Raw genomic sequence first — 24,377 nt, 5'->3', positions numbered from 1 at the left:
CTTTTATGCGATTAAATCCTTTTTGTATAATTAAGCATAGAAACAGACAAATTAAATCAAAAAATTTTCACAGATGTAAATTCACATACCACAGACACGGAAAATAATATTAAAATATTTTTTGAACTCGGATTTGTGGTCCGAAAACCACTATTCCGACTAGGGTGGGTCAAAATCGGATTGTTACAATTCTCCCCCTTAGGGATTTTCGTCCCCGAAAATCTTACCGTTAAACAGATTCGGATATTGTTGTCTCATTGAATATTTAGGCTCCCACGTAGCCTCTTCAACCCCGTGACGATGCCACATCACTTTAACAAGAGGAATTTTCTTGTTTCGTAATTCTTTAATCTCGCGGGCTAAAATACGTATCGGTTTTTCTTCATAAGTCATATCAGATTGAATCTCAATTTCAGATGGGGATATCACATGGGACATATCAGATCTATACCGTCGAAGCATCGATACGTGAAAAACATTATGTATCTTTTCTAACTCAGATGGTAGCCTCAATCTATAAGCGACCGACCCAACTCGCTCGGTGATTTCATACGGTCCAATGAACCTCGGACTCAACTTCCCCTTTTTACCAAATCGGAACAGTTTCTTCCACGGAGATACTGTCAGAAACACTTTATCACCGAGCTCAAATTCAATATCTTTTCGTTTTAAATCTGCATAAGATTTCTTACGGTTAGAGACAGCTTTCAAACTATCTCAGTTTACTTTCACTTTCTATTCTATTTCTTTGATCAAATCAACCCCGTGAATCTTATTCTCACTGAGCTCAGACCAGTATAACGGAGTTCTACACTTTCTACAGTATAAGGCTTCGTACGGTGCCATTTTGATACTCGATTGAAAGCTATTATTATAGGCGAATTCAATCAAAGGTAGATATTGTTTCCACACACCTTTAAACTTAAGAATGCAACATCTCAACACATCCTCAAGTATCTGAATAATCCGTTCTGATTGACCATCTGTTTGTGGATGAAAAACAGTGCTAAACTGTAATTTAGTACCCAGAGCATCTTGCAATTTCTTCTAGAATCACGACATAAATCTTGGGTCTCTATCTGACACTATCGACAATGGCACACCATGCAATCTCACAATATCAGAAATATACAACTCAGCTAGCTTACCAAGCAAATAATCAAATTGAATCGGAATAAAATGAGCTAATTTTGTCAATCTATCAACTACAACCCAGATTGCATCTTTCTTTTTCGGAGACAAAGGCAAACCCGAAACAAAATCCATGGTCACTCAATCCCATTTCCATTCCAGAATCATAATCGGTTGTAATAACCCAGATGGCACCTGATGCTCAGCTTTAACTTGCTGACAGTTTAAACATCTCGAAACAAAGTCAGAGATATCTCTTTTCATTCCCGACCACCAATATACGTGTCTCAAATCGTTATACATTTTCGTACTTCCTGGATGTACAGAAAATCTACTATTGTGAGCTTCATTCAAAATCATTTGAATTAACTCCGGATTTCTTAGAACACAAAGTCAATTTCTGAATCTCAAACAATCATCAACATCTATTCGGAATTCAGAATCAGAATCAGAATTACACTAAGTTCGTTTAACCATAATTTCGTTATCCTCTTCTGAGCTTCACAGATCTGTTGTAAGAACAAAGGTTTCGCTTTTAATTCAGCTAAAACTGAACCATCATCAGACAAAACTAAATGAGCATTCATCGCACTTAAAGCAAATAATGATTTTCGACTCAAAGCATCAGCAACAACATTTGCTTTTCTCGGGTGATAATCAATCACAAGTTCGTAGTCTTTTATTAGTTCTAACCATGTTTTCTATCGTAAATTCAAATCTTTTTGCGTCATTAAAAACTTCAGACTTTTATGATCAGAAAACACGTGACATTTCTCACCAAAAAGATAGTAACGCTAGATCTTCAAAGAAAACACAATGTCAGCTAACTCAAGGTCGTGTGTCAGATAGTTATTCTCATGCGGCTTTAATTGTCTCGAAGCATAAGCAACAACTTTTCCTTCTTACATTAAAACACAACCGAGTCCATTCAATGAAGCTGACTCAGGTTGTACCAGTACTGGAGCTTTAGTTATCAGAGCTTTTAATCGATCGAAGCTGTTCTGACACTTTTCAGACCACTCAAATTTTTCATCTTGCTGGAGCAATTTTGTCAACGGAGTTGCTATCACAGAGAAATCTTTTGCAAATCGCCTGTAGTAACCGAAAAGTCCCAGAAAACTGTGAATTTCAGATACATTCCTCGGGGGCTTCCAATCCAGAATAGTTGAAATCTTACTTAGATCAACTCGAATACCAGAAGCTGATACAATGTGACCCAGAAAACCAACTTCTCACAACCAGAACTCACATTTACTGAATTTCGCATACAACTGTTTATCTCGCAAAGTTTTTAGCACTATTCCCAAATGCTTGGCATGTTCAGACTCAACATGTGAATAAATCAATAAATCATCAATGAATACAACAACAAATTGATCTAGATACGATCTGAAAATTCTATTCATTAAGTCCATAAATACATCAGCTGCATTCGTTAAACCAAAAGGCACAACTAAAAATTCATAATGCCCTACCTCGTTCTAATGGCAATTTTCGGAATATCAGAATCCTTTACTCGCAACTGGTAATAACCCGATCTCAGATCTATCTTAGAAAACACAGTAGCACCCTTCAACTGATCGAATAAATCATCAATTCTAGGTAGAGGGTATTTGTTCTTTACAGTCACTTTATTAAGCTGTCGGTAAGCAATACACATTCTCATTGTGCCATCTTTCTTTTTCACAAACAGAACAGGAGCACCCCACGGTGAAAAACTCGATCTAGCAAACCCTCGATCAGTCAATTCTTGCAACTGAGATTTTAATTCCTTTAACTCAGTCGAAGCCATTCTATACAGAGCTATTGAAATCAGAGTAGTACCAGGTACTAATTCAATGCCAAACTCGACTTCTCGAATCGGAGGCAAACCAGGTAGTTCTTCAGGAAACACATCAGAGAAGTCACAAACAACAGGCACTGATTCAACTTTCTTATCATTCACTTTCGAATCTAACACATAAGCTAAGTAAGCTTCACAACCTTTCTTCACATATTTTCGTATTTTCATTGCAGATACCACAGCTGATAGTCCATTCAGATCACTAGACTCAATTCAGATTATTTCATCATTCTTACACCTTAAATCAACGACTTTTCGTTTGCAATTCACAATAGCATCATGTAGAGTTAACCAATCCATTCCCAGAATTATATCAAATTCGTCGAAAGGCAAAAGCATCACATCAGTAGGAAAACAGATATCTCGAATCAATAACGGGCAATTCTTGCAGACTTGATCAATCAAAACACTTTTGCCTAAGGGGTTCAATACTATAATTACGAATTCAGTAAACTCTACAGGCAAAGTCTTACTTTGCACTAAATTCATACAAATATAAGAATGCATTGATCCAAGATCTATCAATGCAACCACAGAAGTATCATAGAGAGTAACAATACCAGTAATCACGTCTGGAGATGAGGCTTCCTCACGAGCTCGGATAGCGTAGGCTCTGGCAGGTGCTCTGGCCTCAGATCTAATAGCAGTATCCCTAGTAGCTCTTTGACCACCACTTGCATTTCTCAAATTTCTGGAAGGTCTACCTCTAGCTGAGGTATTACTCAGTCTCGAATTCTGTACATTCTCTTGCTCAACAGGTTTAGAACAATCTCTTACAAAATGATCAAGAGATCCGCATCGAAAACAAGCTCGGTCATTCAATCTACAATTTCCCGGATGTATTTTACCACAGTGTTTACATTTAGGTCTCTTAGATCGGACATTCCCAACACTCGCAACAGAAGTAGTAGGAGTTTTGAAATTAGAATGCAATCTAGCTCGATCTTGATTCAAATGTCCTATATCAGCCTTTGAACGACTATAACCATCTCAAACTTTCTTTGACATAGATTGAAATGATCTACTCGAAGATCTCTTTCTAGCATCTCTAGCTTTAGAATCAACTTTTCTTTTCTCTTTACTTAATTCTTTAGCTTTACATTCTCACTCAACGAGCACTACCATTTCTTTAATTTCCAAAATCCTAACTAACAGATGAATATCTTCGTTTAGTCCATCTTCAAACCTTTTGCACATTATTGCTTCATTCGATACACATTTCTGAGCATACTGGCTCAATCTTACAAATTCACGTTCGTATCCAGTAACAAACATATGACCTTGTTTAAGCTCGAGAAACTCTTTACGTTTTTGATCAATGAATCTTTGGCTAATGTATTTCTTCCAGAATTCAGCTTGGAAGAAATCCCAAGTAACCCGTTCACTCGGAACCACAGATATTAAAGTTTTCCACCAATGATACGCTGTATCTCTCAGAAGTGAAACGACACATTTAACACATTCCTCAGGATTCAGAGACATTCGTATTGTATTCTCTAACCAGAATTCGACTCTTTCAGCATCATCATTCGTTGTAGCTCAGAATTCTTCAGCCCCATACTTTCTAATCTTATCAACCGGTGGTCTACTCAACTATACCAAATTCACTCGTGGCATATCAAGAGTTTAAGAAGGATTAACCGGGGGTGGAGGTTGTTGTACAGTCGAATTGGTTCTAATGTATTGGGTGAACCATTCATTCATCATTTGATAGGAGGCTTGCTTAGCCTCGCTATCACGACTACTCATAGCCGGTCGTGAATCATCTTGCACCGTCTCTTGCGCGGGAGCAGGCGCATTGCTTTCAACATCGTCAGCTACAGCTCGATCGGGATTCATTTGCTATATAAAAGCACATTTCAAAGTCAGGAGTCATCACACTATCACAGATTCAGATATATGGCTTGTATAGCTAGACTTATATACACTATGGTAGTCCCAGAACCGACTAAACCATAGCACTAATACCAATAAAATGTAACACCCCTAACCTGTAACCGACATCGGAGTAGGGTTACGAGGCATTACCAGACAGACAGAACATTTCGGACCAATTCAGAATCACAGATACTATTTAACATCATTTCATAAACAATCATCTCTAATTATGGTCTATGAGACCTAAAATATACATTTAAAGAAGGTCGAAACTAAACCAAACTTATTCAAAATTTTTAGAACCTAACCAATTCTCTCAAACTGTTAAAGTCACACGCCCGTGTGACTAGGCCGTGTGGTACACATGGACACTAGACACGCCCATGTGAACCAGCCGTGCCAAAAATAGGTCCTATACTGACTTTTTCACATGGCCAATAGGCACGCCCGTGTACTATGGCCTTGTAATACTTAGCTAGCTACTGACTTTAGCCCACGGCCATATGACACGCCTATCTATCAAGACCGTGTGGTTCTTAGGTGAATACTGCTTTTCTTACACGGCCACAAGGCACGCCCGTGTCCCCTGATCGTGTGGCACCAAGCAGGCTTGGTTTAAGCAAAATTTGCCACCCTTTTTTGGGTCTAATCCTACAAGCAATAATATACAACATTCATACCAAAATTTCCAACCAATTCCATGCTCAAAACATGCTTCATTATAACAAAAACATATTAGCTCATAAAACACTACAACCATACATCATTTGGCACCATCAACCAAATACCAAAACTATATACAACATTTCATTTGCTAGCCAACTCCTATGGCATAATATATACATATCAAAACTTATATACATCATTTGGCATCATCAACAACATTTCATTTGCTAGCCAACTCATATGGAATAATATATACACATAAAAACTTATATACATAGACCTTCTAGCCTATACATGCCATACTTTAAAAAAAATACACTTTCAAAAGTACCAAAATGAGATTGATAGTGTGGTGATGATCCTCAACTATCCCCGAGCCTTCAGTAGCAATGATAACTGTAAAACAGACAGTAAACACACAGAGTAAGCTACAAAGAGCTTAGTAAGCCAAATACAATTGGTCTAACTACTAAAGCATATAAGTACAATTCAACCATAAAGATTCATAACCATTTCATAGAATAATTCATAAACTTAACCATGCTCCTTTGTTTGCATATATGCCATGCTTTATTTCCTCATATATTTCACAGAGACAGAGTCTTTCATATTCTGAAATTTAGTACGATACAAACGTACCTACATAGGTTATACATTTCATATACTCAATCTCAGATTTCGTACTCAGACGGGTCAGAAATGATACAGATGCTCATAAACAAGTACAATGCCGACGTCCCGGACGTGGTCTTACATATAATTCAATATTGATGCCTCTGTCCCAGACAAGGTCTTACACAAAATCAGATACGATGCCGATGTCCTAGACATAGTCTTATACGTAAATCTCAATCAAGGCCTGTGTCCCAGACACGGTCTTACATAATGTCTCAGACAGATATCAACTTTTCTTAGAAACATACAGAGCTTTTCAGATGTTAAAATATTATCATACTTTACTCCAATATATTTATCTGGCACTCAAGGCCATCCAATATAGATTACAGTTTATATGTACAAAATTTATTTCAATTAACACGTAATTGTAATTTGACTTACCTCGGATGGATTTCGGACGGAACGAGTAGACTATTCGACTAATTTGGACTTCCCCAGATTTAAGTCTGATTTTCTTTGTTCTTGATCTAATACAATTCAAATTCAACTAGTCAATCATTCATTTCATTCAAAATAATCCATGAACACATATTTAGGGCACTTTGCATTTTAACCCTTACATTTTCACACTTTGACAATTTAGTCCATTTTCACAAAATCATAAATATGCAAAAATTCTGTGACACCCCTAATGTGACCCTAGTCGGAAAGTGGTTTAGGGACCACAAAACCGAGTCATAAAAAAATAATTAACCGTTAAATTCTGTGTTTATTATATGTGTAAATCATGTGGGAAAGTTTCATGCTTTGACTTGGTTATTTATATGTGAAATTTTTAAGATAGGACTCATGTGATAAAAAGTGAAAGTGTGATAGGTAAATTTTAAAGTACCAAATAATGCATGAAATGAGGATATGAGGGAGTTGCATGTCAAATGCACCAATTTTTTTTTATGGCCGGCCATGAATGATGGTTGATGTATAATATATGTTTTGTTTTAGTATTATAATAAGCGATGGCTTTATTTTTAAAGTAAATTAATTAGTAAAACCATAAAAGATAACAAAAAAAAGAAAAAATACATGCCTATCTTTCTTCTTGATTGCCGAATTTGGGAAAAGGAATATTGAAGAGGAAAAACCAATGTATTCGGCCATGGCTACCCTAGTTTAAGGTATGCATTGTGATTTCTTTTTAATTGACTATGAGATTAGATTGATAAGTGCATAGCTTATTTAACCCATGGTTTAATTTCATGCATCAATAGACAAATGTCCATTCGGCAAGTGCTAAATTGGTGTCATTTTGATAAGTTTTTTTTGAAAGATGTTAATTATTTGTTAAGTAGCTTAAATGATGTTTGAATGAGTAGAATTCATGGTTGAAAAGTATAAATTGAAAGTTGCCGTATGAGTGTATATACATTTTAGAAAGAAAAATGTTGTTGTTTAGTTGAATTTTCATTTGATAAATGTTCATTCGGTCAAATGGGAGAAGAATAAGATGAATTTAAATGTTGTGGTTTATTATTTTAGTTGTTAAATGATTGTGGTCATTGCCGAATACAATTGTGTTAAGGGAAATAGGATTAAATATTGGTTTGATGAACTAAATGTTAATGGATATTAGGCTAAAAGGAGAAAAATGTTAAGTTATAAGAGAATTGAGGGATATTCATATTTAAACATTTAGGGTTATATAAACTTTGGTTATTGAGTTATGTGTTATGTGAAATATTTAATTGATATTCATAATCGGTCTTGTTTTGACAATAATGTAACCTATGTGTAAATTGCTACAATTGATCATGAGATGGAATGGGATATATAAGATATTAAAACATGTTATAATTATATATTGGTGTACATGGTTGTAATTAATCCTCTACTTGAATTCGATTAAGTATGGTCATGGTATGAGTTTAGTAGGGTTAATACCTTAAAATTGAATGGAGTTTTAGTTAATCTTTTGTGTCATGTTCGTTAAAATAGTTGATGATTTGGGTGTTATTATACGCATTTAGGCTAAAGATTTTTCAGCTATGTTTTATATCTATGAAATAATTATAATGGATAATATGTAGCAGTAATTTTGGCTTGTTAAAAATGTGGTACGTGTATGGCAAATGGTATATACATAATGCATTGAAGTTACCCTATAAGGTTGAAATGAGTAATTAAATTATTGGTGTGTATGCATTTTTTTTATTGTAACTTGGCATGAGAAATGGGTGTATGATAGTTAATATGTGTGCTTAAGGTGATGTGATAAAATAATTAGCTATATGGTTTGGTTTCATTATTGAGTATAAGGGTTAAGTGCTTTAAAAGAGCTTTTAATGTTCGAAATGATTAAACAAATTCATTTGTTTAAATTAAGCTCAAGAGCAAAGAGGATCAAAGTCGGATAGGGAAAAAGAGAAAATAAACGAATAGCCGTGGATATCTAGTCGTCGACCGCTTCTGAGGTAAGTTTTAAGTGATTAAACATTGAGTAAATTCAATCATAATAGGACATAATGAGTTGATTTAACAAGATATGATGGGGCCATGATATGTTTTAAACTCAAATGGTAAGTTCATAAGTGTTTGGACTTGGAAATTTAAGAGCAAATTGTAATAATTTGCTTAGGACAGCAGCAGTAATGTGATTTTAGAAAATCACCATAATTTGTTGGTGTGGAATTATAGGCTGAATAAAATATGTAATCAAAGCTTAATTAGTCTAGTTTCTTATAAAAGAGACCGTGTGAGCAAATAAATTTCCTATAAAGAGATATTTAAAGTTGTGTGAGACGGTGTCAGAATGACTCTGAAATCCCCTGTTCTGTTTTTAGAAAATAATTATAATTTGTAAAAAAATGGTTATAAGATAAAATTTATATTCTTAGACTCCTTAATGAGTCTAGATTCAAATGAAATCAAATACAACACATTTTGAATTCTGAAAAATGAGAAATTTGATTCATAGTGAAGAGTGGTCAGATTAGTCAAACAGTGAAACAGGGGAAACTTTAATAAAAATCTGGTATTGATTGGCCAAACCAAAAATTCTAAAAATTTTATGGATGGAATATTTATGAGTATATATTCAGGGAAAATTAATGGCAATTGATTTGGAGTTTTTTAGCTCCAGTTATAAATAATTTAGTGACTATTGCTCAGGAATAACAGCTTGTGCTGAATTTGAGATTATGTTGTAAACCTTGATAAAACTTGTTTTAGTTGCTCATAAGCTATTGATTAAACCCATACGTGAATTCTAAATTGTGATATTGTAAAATGATATATGAGTGATAGATGGATCTTTGATATTAAAATTTGTGAAATTGTAAGTTTATAAGTATTCGAATATGAAATGATAGTATGGCATGAAATTGAATTATTCATTGGAAAATGATAGATGTAGATTCAGCCAAGACAAAGTGTATACGTGAAAGTATATGTGGTATGTGAAGTGTATTTGGATAATTGTGATGTGAATACATGAAAATTTATATTTTGATTTAGGATTTTATATGATGAATGTGAACATGCGTATGTGTGATAAGGCCGAATGGCCAATGTGATGAATGTGAACCTGTATATATATGCGTGATAAAGCCGAATGGCCAATGTGATGAATGTGAACATGCGTATGTGAGATAAGGCCGAATGGCCAATGTGATGAATGTGAACATGCGTATGAATGATAAGGCTGAATGGCCAATGTGATGAATGTGAACATGCATATATGAGATAAGGCCGAATGGCCAATGTGATGAATGTGAACATGTATATATGTGGTAAGGCCGAATGGCTAATGCGAAATGTGTATGAGATAGATATGAGGTAAAGCCGAATGGCTAATGCGAATCGTGTATGAGATGGATATGTGGTAAAGCCAAATGGCTAATGTGAGATATGTATGAGATGTGTATATATATATATATTGTGGCCAAATGACAAACGGCGGAAGGTGTGTTTTATTAGATATTTGATGAGGTAAATAAATTACAAATATGATAGTCGATGTGAATGCTGTAACATGTGAATAAAAATGCATGAAACTCTGTGATGTAAATCCGGGATTTAAGGCCCGATGACTATATGTGGTGACTATGTCCGGGTTAAGACCCGCTGACTTCGTGTGGAGATTTCATCTGAGCTAAAGGGCCCGCCGATAATCTGAGTAGAGTTTAAAGCTATAAGACTTTGTAATAAGAATTACTTATAAATTTATTCAATGCGAAAGGATAAACAGGTATGTACTCCAAGTTTATATGTGAGCTTGATTTGAACTAAATCATAAGATAGTTATGTGATGCATACGTGAGCAATCTATGAGACTATTCCTATGACTATGTGACATCGGATCGGTGTGAGAGGTTATGTGAAATTATACAATATATCTATGTCACATGAGCTCACTTTCATGTGAAAGTTTATCTGTCTATTGTATATGATGAGATGTGCATATTCGGTAGAGGGATGGTATGCCCGAAGGAAGAGTGAAATAAAAATACGAACAACTATGTTATAATTTGATTATTATCTGTTGACACTGCTTAAAACTTACTAAGCATTGTAATGCTTACTCCGTTTATTTTGTTTCCTCTGTTTTATAGATCTCATTTGGAAGCTACAGACTCGAGGATCGTCAGCAAATTAGTCACACTATCATTATCCACTGCTTGTTACTGTTATGTTTTGAATTATTTTATGGCATGTAAAGAATAGACCAGTGGCCGAAGAATATTTTGGTTAATGTATATAAGCCATGCGAAAATGGCATCTTATGAATGTATACTTATAGAAGTTTAAATTGTATCCCTGACTGTCTTTAGTATTTATCTAAAGGAATGCTCCTTATTTCAAAAAAATAATAATAATAATAATAAAAATTTTACTGTTCTGATATGAGTTTCAAGTCCGGTAATGCCCCTTTACCTACTCTGGCGACGGACACGGGATAGGGGTGTTACAAATTCACCAAGACTATAGCTTGGCCAAATATACATAGCTTCCATACAAATCCAAATAACATAATTAATTCATAATTTAGTCCTTCAAAACCCCATTTTCACAAATTAGTCCAAATGACTCTATTACATCAAAATTCAAAGACAACTTATAACTCATCTACCAAGCCTTCATAATTCATCCAAAAAACATTTCAAAACTAATGATATCAATAATGGCATCTCATGAAATCTTTAACAGAAACAAAAATTTAGACATGGGCTTTGAAGAACACGAAGCAATGATCACAGAAACGTAAAAATTATTAAAAACCGGGTCAAAATGGACTTACAATTGCTTCCTCAAAGTGCTGAATTACTTTGAGCATTCAAACCCTATTTCCATGGTAATATTCGGCCAAAATGATGAACATGCAAAAACCATTTCATGCTTTATTTTATGATAATTACATTTATTAAACCATTTACTAAAATACCCTTGCATTTAAACATTAATAAACCATTTACTAATATCCAACAAGGTCATTTAATACATTACATGGTCAATTAACCACATAAGGACCCATTAGTCCAAAGCCATTTCAAATACATACTTTAAACATGTAGCATGCTAATTTCACCTTTTATACGATTAAATCCTTTTTGTATAATTGAGCACAATAACAGACAAATTAAATCACAGAAATTTTCACAGATGTAAAGTCACATATCACAGACACAAAATATAATATTAAAATATTTTTTAAACTCGGATTTGTGGTCCCAAAACCACTATTCCGACTAGGGTCAAAACCGGACTATTACAGATGCCATGTCCCAGACATGGTCTTACACTGACACATCTCGTAGCCGATGCATGTCCCAAACATGTCTTACACTGGCTTATATATCGAGGCCGATGCATGTCCCAGACATGTCTTACACTAGCTCTCGTCTCAATGTTGATGCCATGTCCCAGACATGGTCTTACATTGGTTCTCATAATGTGGCCGATGCATGTCCCAGACATGTCTTACACTAGCGCACAAATGACCCAAATGTCATGGCACGAATATCCGATTTGTTCTAAGGTTCATCTGGGAGTTCTATTATCTCAATTATTATCATGTATTTTCATTGCCACAAGTAAGCAATTTATGCTATATCAATTCAAACACATATAATAGCAATGTAGTTGTATTATTTACATACAACTTACCTCAGTATACAAAATGTAGACGACTAGTTCGGCTTAGTCCACTTGTTTTTCTTTTATCCAGTCTAGGCCTGGATCTTGTAATTCTTGATCTAAAATGATAGAAATTTATTCATTTCATCAGCATATTAATCTAGACACTCGAGAATTCATAATTGTGCAAATTGGCTATTTTGCCCCTAGACTTTCACAAAATGACCATTTTACCCCTCGGTCCAAAAGTCAATTTTTATCATATTTTCTCATTAAATAAGCTTAGCTGAATACTTTTCATACTAGGAGAAGCCCAAAATTCTCATTATTTCACACATTTATCAACTATTTTACAACTTGTGCAAAATGGCCCTTGTTAGGGTTTCCATGAAAACTACTTCACAAAAGTTGTTTACTTCACAACCATGATTCATTTTCTTCCATAAAATTTCAAAAAAAAAACATGAACACTCTCATGGTAAAACCCTAGACTTTCAACCATTTAGCAAAATAGTCCCCCTATTTGAAAGCTTATGCTACAAGGGTTCTAAAAGTATAAAAATCATCAAGAAAAACCATCAAGATCTCTTACGTGTAGAGAGACTAAGTGGCTGAAATTTTAAGCTTCAAAAACTCCTCTAATGGTTGCTATTTTCGATGGAAGAGAAGAAATAAAAGATGAAGCCTTTTTGTTTTTATTTTAATATTATAACTAGTCAAAATAGGTCACTAAAACCTCACCTAATTTTGACTTCCTTGTCTAATGGCCGGCCAAGCACTATTCTAAGGTCTATTTGCCCTTTAAAGACCCCCAATTTATGATACATAGCAATTTAACACCCTTAGCTATCAAATTGAGACTTTTGCACTTTATGTGATTTAATCCTTTTTCACAACTAAGCATGAAATCGCTAAAATTAATTCACCAAAATTTTCATGCACCTTTATAAACATGCCAGCACACATAAAATAATATTAAAAATACACTACAAAAAAATAAGTTTTTAGCAGTGTTTTTAAGAGTCGCTAAAGACAACACCGCTAAATTTTGTGGCGTTTATGTAAAAAAAGCTGCTAAAGAACATGACCTTTAACGACGCTTTTCCCGCAAGAACATGACCTTTAGCAGCGCTTTTCCTGCAAATGCCGCTAAAAACCATGACCTTTAGCGGCGCTTCTCTCACAAACGTCGTTAAAGAACATGACCTTTAGCGGCGCTTTTCCCTCAAATGCCGCTAAAGAATATGACCTTTAAAAAAACTAATTAAATAATATTTATTTCTCTGATAAATATTATATTATGTTTTATTTTTAAAATTTGAACTTTAAACTATATTCTTTTAAGGATAAATAAAAAAATATTAATTAAATTAAATTTTTTATTAAAATTTTAACTTTAAAACTAAATATAAAAATTAATGAATTTAAATTTAGAATTTAAATATTATGTTTAAATAAAGGAGCAATCTACCTCACAGCTCATCTGGTCTATATTAACTCGACCAATTATTAAAGAAGCTACAAAACTCGTAATAATTAACCATCAGGGTTAAAGAAGCTAGTACACAAGGTAGTTACAAAACCCTGTTTCCATAACACAAAATTCAAGTTCTGACTAAGATGAAAGACCATGGAATGCAACATTAAATAACATTCCACTTAAAGAGGTGCTAAGCCTTGGCTTTTCCAGCTTGAAGAGATTGAATCCTCTGTCGCACCTTCAATATCTAAAGGATGCAAAACCAAATGATCAGATTCATCGCCACTTTGGCACCTAAATCTAGTTACAATCAATTATCCACACCAAGGTGCCTGGATTCTAGACTCTAGATTTTGATATTACGAGGAAACAAACATTTTCCGGTGGTTTTAAAATATAATTCAACACAATTTGATTTCATATCTAGAGAACATTAATAGAAACTCATACTGATGGTTGTTATTCAAGTTTAAGAGATACAAACTTCCATAAAACCCAAAAATCATATGGATTCATGTAAAAAGCATATGGTAAATGCTAATAGTATTAGTTAAAATATTGCATGATGTCTACTAATGAAAAAAAAAGATATCCTTAACATCATTTTAAAGATCAGCCGGCAAGCAATAGAGCACATAATGGAGCACAAAACTTATAGTGAAGGTAGAAAATATATACCTCCGATGATTCTGGTAGAAATTGTCCAATTGGTAGTAGGCATAAATAGGCTTCTTCATTCGCTTCTTAACCTAGTAAAAGCAGCAAGAGAACATTTAATAGTGTTGAAGTCCACTTTTTTTAGAATATCTATGACTACTTCACTCATTTTGCATGTTTAGACACTCTATTCATAAATTCAATTTTAACCTTAACTTGCATATGTATTTAAAATTCGGTCCAATATGTTAAGTTGACTAAAGTTCTTTTCTTATGAGAAGATAATGTAAAAGGATTGCAAATGTTTATAAATGCCGGATAAATTTATGTTTTTTTCTTGTACTCCTTCCATGATTACTATTATTCGCAAAGGTTGCTTGTAATAAGAAAACTAGAGTAAGGAACCAAGAAAAGGAAGGAAAAATATTCTTACTGCCATGGAATATCGCCTGCAATCAGCCATTCTCCTTCTTTGTCCTGGTAGGTGAGAATATAATCATCTTCATCACATTTTTTGTCTATTCATGACAAGAAAAAGGAAAAAGCAAGCTGAATATTGAGATTTTTGGTATTCTTTTATCTTTTTAGGAATTTATGTATATAATCAATGACTTTACCTTTGGAAAACATGGTGATCAAAGAGATGGTAAGTGATTGATAAGAGTGATAAAGCTTTATATCAATCTTTCTTGTTATTGTTATTCTGTTCTTGCAATGCTTTGTCCTGCATATGGAACAAATCAAGCAAGCTCAAGTTCATAATTTCATATATATGCTACTTGGATTTGGATATTACAATAAGACATGGATTCGTATTAGACAGGAATATGAGATTTTTCATATATTTGGGGAGTTATTAGAGAATTATATCCTATATCATGTCTGATATATTTTTAATATAAGGTGTCAGATTCTTTAAAAAGAAATAATAAAAAAATCAGAGCACAATATATGTTAAAATAATACAATGAAAGTTGGTTTTGACATTTTTGGCTTAGTAGAATATTTAAAATGAGCTCAAGAATTAGATATTTATAAGAGAAACCATGGCATACCTTTTTCTGAAGCTTAGAAATTGATTCAACCATAAGTTGATTCTACAAGTTAAACATTATCAACAGCCAAGTTATATTGCTGCAGAATTATAAGCAAAATTATATGCATGCATGCATAACTTCTCATACAAAAGATTTGATATTCAAAGTTGGAGTTTATTAAAAAGTTTTAACTAGAGGGGAAATTTTAAAGGCAAGCAGGGACTTGACTCTTCAAAAATGAAAAATGGTCTATTTAAAAGATTTTTGAATTCACCCCTAATTGTTTATGTGGTTGAGACGCTATTTTTAAGCAATACGATAAAATTTTGTACCAATTTAAAATATAAATCATGAAAATCTTTTACCCTAAGGAAAATAATGTTTTAGTATATATATTGTTGGAGTGATTTAAACCTTTTTAGATCTTATGCATTTAAGGGCAGGATCAAGTTGGTGCTCCAAATTTTGAAGCTCTCTAAGACTCAAATTCTGGATATCTTCTCCTTTGTAGTGCCTAGAAATATAATTAATTATTTTAGTAAAAGAGAAAGATGCATGCCTTGAATGTATCTGAAATTTGAAGCCATTGGGGGTACCTCAGGTTTCTTTGTAAAGTCTCCATTCTAGCTTTAGGTTTTGCATGTTCCCAGGTCCAGTTTCCCTGTAAAAGAACATATTGAAGTCATCCCAAGTCAACAAGTAGAACAGATTTGGTGTCTTCAAATTTTTCATGGTCTGATCCATGAACATCCCCTTTCAAAATGAAACCAAAAAAAGCATGTTTTAAAAAAATTAAAGATTTGTAAAATAAAGTTTAGGAGGGTTGAGTTTACATTATGTTGAATTTCATCTGTAGCACATTGGATCTCAGTATACAAGTATCTTTCATATCGTTCAAGGATCCTTTCCAAACATATTTCTAAACCAACTAAAAAGGACTATAGAAGGACCAATACAGAATGAGAAAAACCACACCAAATATTTTGATAAACTTGAATGAACAAATAACATTAAAAAATTTTCACATGATTAGACCAAAAAATAAAAATGAGGTAATATCTATATTAACAATACAAATCAAAGAAATCTAAAAATAGACAATACAGACACAGTGGACAATGAGCAAGGTTTGACAAAACTGATTAAATGGAGATGCAAGGATTCTTGAGAACATAAACTTAGATCAACCAAGACTAATTACTAACCTTTACAAAAAAAAAATTATACACCTACTTTGAGAAACAGTTGTATCTGCTGCATTCAATTCGGATGAGCATTATGAATACTATTGAATGACAAGAAAGAAGATAGAATTTAGATGTCTTCCTAAAAGCAATAATAAAGCACACTTCACTATTTCCATTCTTCTTTTTTCCAATATTATAATTTCATGAATGGCCTAAATTCACATTCTTCAAGAGGCTCAAATGTCTTTCTAGGGAACTAGTAGGGATAATGCACAAAGTTAATCGAAAGCAGCTCTAACATATGCATTTGAAGCAGACTAAATATCTAAAGACAGGCCTTTTTTTTTAATAAGTTATATAAAATATTGATGAAGAATGTCTCTCTATTTGGATTAGCTGGGCCTTATTTCCTCACGAGTTTAACACCAAGTTATGAAGCTTATGTAAGTTATATTATGTTAGGAGGTTGGATTTGGGTAACAGAAAAACGTTGATACTGAAAATTATTCTGGAGAATTGTCCTACATCACATGGCAATGTTTATTCATATTATTACATCTAATAAATTATGACAAAATAATATAATTAAAGTTAATTAGCAAAAATATGCATACATACCGCAACAACAGTTGTTTTAAGAGCTAAGCCATGAATACGAGGCAGAATGGCTTCTTTCACAAGCTGAACATAAAGAATAATTTGAAACATAAAGTTAGTACTTCAACAACCGGCTATCATCATGAATACAATAACGAAAAAGACAATAAAAATAGAGATGAAACTTACAAGGTGTTTCACACCATACTGTCTAATCCATATTTCACAGCCAAAAAATTCCTATTTTTAATAAATTTACAAAAATAACTGAAAATATTGCAATGCACTTGAAATAGCTCAAAGATGCTTGAACAAAATCCACTATGAGGTAGATTAGCTTGTTTCACAAGCTATAAAGCATAAAAAAGTAATCTTAAATAACCAGTTGTTACTTGTTGGCACTTAACACCCTCATTATAGAAATATCAACAAGAATATAATAGCTAAAAAGAACTCAAAACGTGAAGATCATGCTTCTCCTTCACAATGATCTGGAAAAATAAATTAGAGCTAAAATCCACTACGAAAATGTTGATGGTGACAACTGCAACTTACGATAGGTAAAGACCCACTGTCATGACTACAAAAAGGAAATGGAACTAGGCTATGGAGGAATAAACTTATTAGCCTACCAGATCAGAGTATGTTTTCTTTTTAAATAATAAAGAAAATCATCAAAGTTAAACATGGAGATACAGAAAAGAAAGCATATCCAGAAAAGAAAGCATACCTTTTCAATTGACAGATTTTTAGATGAGGAAGACCTTGCAACAGAAGGAGCTGAATACCTTTCTACGACTTTCCTTTCCCTTGTAGGCCTATCACTACTAGGCATCACTAGCTCTTTCTTCTCAGCCGAATCTCGACCAGATTTCCTAGAACTCCCCTTTCTACTACTACATTTGACCTTTTTAGTCCCTCATCATCCCCTCTTCTTCTTCCTCCTCCCCCCTCTTCTCTTCCTCCACATTTTTTTCTTTTCTTTTTCCTCGTTCTCCTTCTCTTCAACTTCAATTTGTTTATCCAAAACCTCCTTACTTCCCTCTTCGTTTCCTTTATCTATCACCTCCTCTTCTTCCGGTTTCTTGTCATCTAGGGTTTCCGTCACCATAGAAAACACCGGTAAAATTAAAAGGAAACTGTACGTTCCCTTGAAAGCCTATAATTAAAAGAAACCCTAATAGATCGAGAGAAAATGAGTAGCTATGGTGGGTGAATTCAGTGCAGTGAAATGAAAAGGAATAAGAAGTGTGATTGGTATCGTTGGAAATGGGAAATTTGGCGGCAAATTTTGAGAGTAAAAGGAAAAAGAAATAAATACAAACTTTTATTTGGGGGATTTAGGGCATGCGACGGAGATGAGAAGAGGGAGTAACGAGCAGGTTACCAAAATTTTTTTTTTAGAGGGAGCGGGATTTTGATTTCCCCTTTTTGGTATAAAAAATAACGGCCTTTTGCGGCGTTTTTCAAAAAAAGCCTCTAATTCTCGGATCTATTGTGGCATTTTCACCAAAAAGACCACTATAACTCAACTTTTTACGGCGTTTTTACCAAAAACGCCACTATTGCTCAATTTTAATTTTTTTCATTTTTAACATATTTTTTTCTATTTTTTCTTTCAAATTTTTTGTGCAGATTATCATTTTTTTGGAATTTTTTTAATTTTGAATATTGAACTTTTTAACTAAAATATGGACTAAAATATTAAATATTAAATATTTAAGTTTTTTAATTTTTTATTTTTTTAAAGATTTTTATAATTTTTAAATTAACATATAAAATACAAAAGGAAACTTTAACAAAAATAAAATGGAATCGATGAATTAAAAAAAATACAAAATGACATAGCAATACAAGCATTATTCTTTTAAGTATGGTCCGCATTAGTTGTTTAGATTTTTATATAAATGGCATTTAATTATATGTATACACCTAAATTTTGATAGAGATACATCTCAGAATGATATATGAATTTTAATTTAATATGTAATTGTAGACATGAAATTCTAATTGTGGTTCAAATGTATAGTTGAAACTTTAATTTTGATTTAATCATACACATTTAAAAAAATAAATAAATCAATATATTTTTATATTGAATAAATATAAATATTTATGTATGTAATATATAAATATAAAATGATGTTATATATGTTAATAATTTACAAGAACTGCATCAAATTAAATTTTATGTATACAATTGCACACTAAACCATTGTTCATGTATGCTTTTAGGATTTAACCCATTTTGATATATATGTTTTTAAAAATAATAATTAATATTTATCTTATTTAGATTTATATTATAAAAAATCCAAGATACACAAGTTAAGAAGTTCACCGTATTTACCCCTAAACACTAAAAATTAAACCCTAAACCCCAAACACTAAACCCTAAATCCTAGACCATAAATCTAAAATCCTAGACCATAAACTACACCTTAAACCCTAACTATATAGTTATCTATCCATATCAATCTGTTACTTTATTTACTTATTTATCAATATTTTTTTTAAATATAATATTTAAATATATATGAAATGGTTTAGGTTAAATATTTTTAAATATAAAAACATTAATTGATTGTATAAAATTTCATCATTTAACAAATCTTAAGTAAACCTTAAATCTTAAACCATTTAATATATATAAAGTTTATCTATTATCTCTTAAATAATTTAAACTATAATCACAATTTTAATATATTAAAATCAAAATTATCTCTTTTACAACTATATAAGAAATTATTTAATATATAAATTAAAAAACACTAATTAATATAAACCCTAAACCCATATCCCTATCCCCTAACCCTTATCCCCATAAACCGTAAATCATAAAACATAAACCCTAAACCCTAACCCCTAAACCTTAAACCCCAACCCTTAAAACATAAACCATAATCCCTAAACCCATAATCCCTAAACCTTAAAATATTAACTCTTAAACTTTAAACCTTAAACCACATACCCTAAACCATAAACCCTAAACTAAAATGATAATTAATTCAATATTTTAAAATTAATACTATCTCTTTTACGATTATATAAGAAATTATTTAATATATATAAATTAAAAAAATCAGTCCTATACCTAAAAAACTTTAAAATTATTTTAAATAGTAGTATTTTATTTTTTCCATTTTTAACCAATATTTTTCTATGTTTTTACTTTTAAATTTTTTCTACGTGTCATTATTTTTTTGAAGAATTTAAGTATTCAATTAAAAATAAATTGTATTTTAATTAATATAAATAAACCAGTTAAATAATAAATAGACAGATAAATTATTTATTGCGGTGTTTTTGATAAAGCGCCGCTAAAGCTCGATCTATAGCGGTTTTTTTTAAAAAGCGCCGCTAACGCTCGATCTATAGTGGCGTTTTCAAAAAGCGCTGCTAATGCTCAATCTATAGTGGCGTTTTTCAAAAAGCGCCGCTAATGCCACTAAAGCTCAACATAAAACGACGGCGTTGTGCTTAATTTTTTCGGCATTTTCAAAAAGCGCAGCTAATGATCGACCTATAGCGGCATTTTTTAAAAAGCGCCGCTAATGTTCGATCTACAGTGGCGTTTCTCAAAAAGCGCTACTAATGCTCGATCAATAGCGGCTTTTTTATCCAAACGCCACTAAAAACGCCGCTAAAAACCTGTTTTGCTGTAGTGATAATTTCTCTGCCTTGGGTTAGTGGTTCCGAAACCACTGTTCTGACTAGGCCCAAAATTGGGCTGTTACAATTCTCCCTCCTTAGGGATTTTCGTCCCCGAAAATCTTACCCACGAAAAAGTTCGGGTATTGGTCTCTCATAGTCTCCTTAGGTTCCCATGTGGCTTCCTCGACTCCATGTCTATGCCATAAGACTTTCACAAGTACTATACTCTTATTCCTCAATTGTTTAACCTCTCGAGCCAAAATCTTAACCGGCTCTTCACCATAAGTCATGTCCGGTTGAATCTCAACCTAAGTTGGTGCGATCACATGAGAAGGATCTGATCTATATCGACATAACATAGACACATGAAACACGTCGTGAATCTTTTCCAATTCTAAGAGTAAAGCCAATCGGTATGCTACTAGTCCAATTCTCTCGGTCACCTCATAAGGTCTAATAAACCATAGACTTAGTTTGCCTTTCCTTCTGAACCGGAGAACCTTCTTCCACGGGGATACCTTCAAAAACACTTTATCCTCGACTTGAACCTCGATCTCTTTTTCGTTTCAAATACGCATAGGATTTCTGTCTATCCGATGCGGCCTTTATACAATCACGAATCACTTTAACCTTTTCTTCAGTCTCTCTGACTAAGTCGACCCCATGAATCTGATTCTTTCTCAGTTCAGTCCAATATAAAGGCATTCGGCACTTATGCCCATACAAAGCCTCATAAGGCGCCATTTTTAGACTTGACTAATAACTATTGTTGTAGGAAATTTTGACTAGCGGTAAATACTTTTCCCAACTACCTTGGAACTCGAGAACACAACACCGCAACATATCTTCTAAGATCTGTATTACTCTCTTTGACTGACCTTTGGTTTGCGGGTGGAAAGCCGTGCTAAAATTCAGTTTTGTTCCCAATGCCTCTTGCAACTTCCTCCAAAACTGCAAAGTAAACCTTGGACTCTATCCGAAAAATCAACAAGGGCACTCCATAAAGTCTCACGATCTTAGAAACATATAGATCGACCAATTTCTCAAGGGAATAGTAGGTACGCACTGGTATAAAATGTGCCGACTTAGTAAGTCTATCAACAACGACCCAAACTGAATCCTTTTTCTTTAATGTCAAAGGCAACCCTGACACAAAATCCATGGTTACTCGGTCCCATTTCCACTTGGGAACCATCACAGGCTGAAGTAAACTCGAGGGTAATTGGTGTTCGACTTTCACTTGTTGACAAACTCGACACTTAGAAACAAACTCAAAAATGTCTCTTTTCATCCCCGACCGCTAGTACATCCTCTTCAAGTCGTTATACACTTTCACACTACCCGGATGGATAGACAAGCAACCATTATGCGCCTCTCGTAAAATCTTCAGAATAAGCTCATTATCCTTAGGTACACAAATTCTATCTCAGAACATCAAGCATCCATCGGTATTAATCCAAAAATCTGATTCAACACCTAACTCACACTGAACTCTCTTGGCTTGCAATTCACTATTGTTATTCTGAGCCTCACAAATCTCTTGCAGGAACATCGGTCTAGCTTTCAACTCTGCCAGAACTAAACCATCATTAGTCATGGTCAACTAAGCATTCATAGCCTTCAAGGCGAGCAATGATTTTCTACTCAGAGTGTCAATCACTAACTTGTAATCCTTTATCAACTTTAGCCACCTTCATTGATGTAGATTCAACTCCTTCTGAGCCATTAAATACTTGAGACTTTTATGGTTGGTGAACACTCGACATTTCTCACCATACAAATGGTGTCTCCAAATTTTTAATGCAAACACGATAGCTGCTAGCTCCAAATCATGGGTTGGGTAATTCTTCTCGTGGGGCTTTAGCTGTCTTGAGGAATAGGCTATTACCTTGCCTTCTTGCATGAGTATGCACCCTAACCCATTCAAGGATGCATCGCTATACACGACAAACTCTTTGCCTGATTCCGGTTGCACTAAAATTGGAGTTTCGGTTGACAAGGCCTTTAATTTCTCAAAACTCTGTTGGCACTTCTGTGACCATTCGAACTTGACATCCTTTACTAACAACTTTGTCATCGGAGTAGCTATTATCTAGAACCCATTTACAAATCTTCTATAGTATCCAGCCAAACCCAAAAAGCTTCTAATTTCTGCCACATTCTTCTGTGGTTTCCACTCAACAATAGCCGAGATCTTATTCCGGTCAACTCTAATTCCATCTCTCGACATGATGTGTCCTAGGAATCCGACCTCCTTAAGCCAAAATTCACTCTTACTGAACTTGACATATAACTACTTATCTTTCAAGGTTTGTAAAATTGTTCCTAGATGCTCCGCATGCTCACTCTTATCCCGTGAGTAAATCAGTATGTCGTCGATAAAGACTACTTCGAACTTATCCAAATACGGCTGAAAAATGCGATTCATCAAATCCATAAACACCAAAGGGGCATTTGTTAAACTGAAGGGTGTGACAAGAAACTCATAGTGTCCATACCTTGTCCTAAACGCGGTTTTCGTTACATTTTGCTCCTTAACCTTTAGCTGGTAGTAGTCAGACCTTAGATCGATCATAGAAAATACAGTGGCTCCCTTCAACTGATCAAAAAAATCGTTGATCCTTGGCAAGGGATACTTGTTCTTCACAATCACCTTGTTGAGTGGTCGGTAGTCTATGCACAATCTCATCGACCGATCCTTTTTTTTACAAATAGCACTAGGGCACCCCACAGAGAAAAACTCAGTCTCGCAAAACTCCTATCAGTTAACTCTTGTAGTTGAACTTTCAACTCCTTTAACTCCGTAGGACCATCCTGTACGGAGCAATCAAGATAGGTGCCATACCAGGGACTAACTCAATTCCAAATTCAACCTCTCTCACTGGTGGTAGTCCGAGTAATTCCTCTAGAAACACATTTGTAAACTCACATACCACTAGTACTGATTCGATCTTCAATTCAGACGCTTGAGTGTTCAATAAAAAAGTGAGATAAGCCTCAAACCTTTTTTTTAAATATCTCTCCACAATCATAGATGATATTACCACAGGTGAGCTATCCAATTCATCTGGTTTAACCCGAAGAACATTCTTGTCTTCAAATTTTAACTCAATAACTTTTCTTCCAAAATCCACTACGACACCATGAGAGGTCAACCAATCCATACCGAGGATTAAGTCAAATTTATCAAACAGTAGCAGCATGAGGTTAGCCAGAAAACAATGACCTCTAACCATCAAAGGATAGTTTCTACATATTGTGTCAACTAACACATGCTTGCCTAATGGGTTTGGCACATTTACTACAAATTCTATAGACTCGATTGGCATATTCATACTTGGTACTAATTTCATGCAAACATAAGAATGGGTTGACCCCAGATCAATTAAGGCAACAATAGAAATATCGTGAAGAGAAAAAGTACCCGTAATCACATCTGCTGAAGATGCCTCTCCGCGAGCGTGAATGGCATAAGTCATTGCAGGCGCTCGGCCCTCAGA

General features: G+C 33.8%; 1 protein-coding gene across 2 annotated transcripts; it reads right to left on the bottom strand.

The window, feature by feature from the left end:
* Window positions 1–13,786: 13,786 nt before the first annotated feature.
* On the bottom strand, window positions 13,787–18,587 carry LOC107894482 (agamous-like MADS-box protein AGL8 homolog). Of its 2 annotated transcripts, XM_041074450.1 has the most exons (6): window positions 17,954–18,587; window positions 17,245–17,307; window positions 16,036–16,100; window positions 15,854–15,953; window positions 15,458–15,499; window positions 15,020–15,126 (listed from the first exon to the last, which is right to left on the bottom strand). In XM_041074450.1, exons 1-6 carry the CDS (start codon window positions 18,056–18,058, stop codon window positions 15,082–15,084), a joined length of 420 nt encoding a protein of 139 aa, XP_040930384.1. In that variant the 5' UTR covers window positions 18,059–18,587; the 3' UTR covers window positions 15,020–15,081. The 2 variants fall into 2 exon arrangements, 1 of the variants encoding a protein (XP_040930384.1); XR_005899473.1 differs by lacking the exons at window positions 15,020–15,126; window positions 15,458–15,499; window positions 15,854–15,953; window positions 17,245–17,307; window positions 17,954–18,587 and adding exons at window positions 13,787–13,992; window positions 14,424–14,494; window positions 14,836–14,920 and having other exon boundaries at window positions 16,036–16,065.
* Between the last annotated feature and the right edge of the window lie 5,790 nt (window positions 18,588–24,377).

This window comes from Gossypium hirsutum, chromosome A08 (genome assembly GCF_007990345.1).
Source record: "Gossypium hirsutum isolate 1008001.06 chromosome A08, Gossypium_hirsutum_v2.1, whole genome shotgun sequence".
Lineage (NCBI taxonomy): Eukaryota > Viridiplantae > Streptophyta > Magnoliopsida > Malvales > Malvaceae > Gossypium > Gossypium hirsutum.
The sequence above is the reverse complement of the archived record's forward strand: the minus strand, read 5'-3'. Positions and strand labels throughout refer to the sequence as shown.

Excerpts from the sequence above, each read along its gene's own strand:
- LOC107894482 (XM_041074450.1), bottom strand. The coding sequence starts at position 18,058 with ATGCCTAGTAGTGATAGGCCTACAAGGGAAAGGAAAGTCGTAGAAAGG. Across the intron at positions 17,308-17,953 it reads AAAATCTGTCAATTGAAAAG|CTTGTGAAAGAAGCCATTCT; the intron begins GTATGCTTTCTT and ends CTTTATGTTCAG. Across the intron at positions 16,101-17,244 it reads TTAAAACAACTGTTGTTGCG|GGAAACTGGACCTGGGAACA; the intron begins GTATGTATGCAT and ends GTTCTTTTACAG.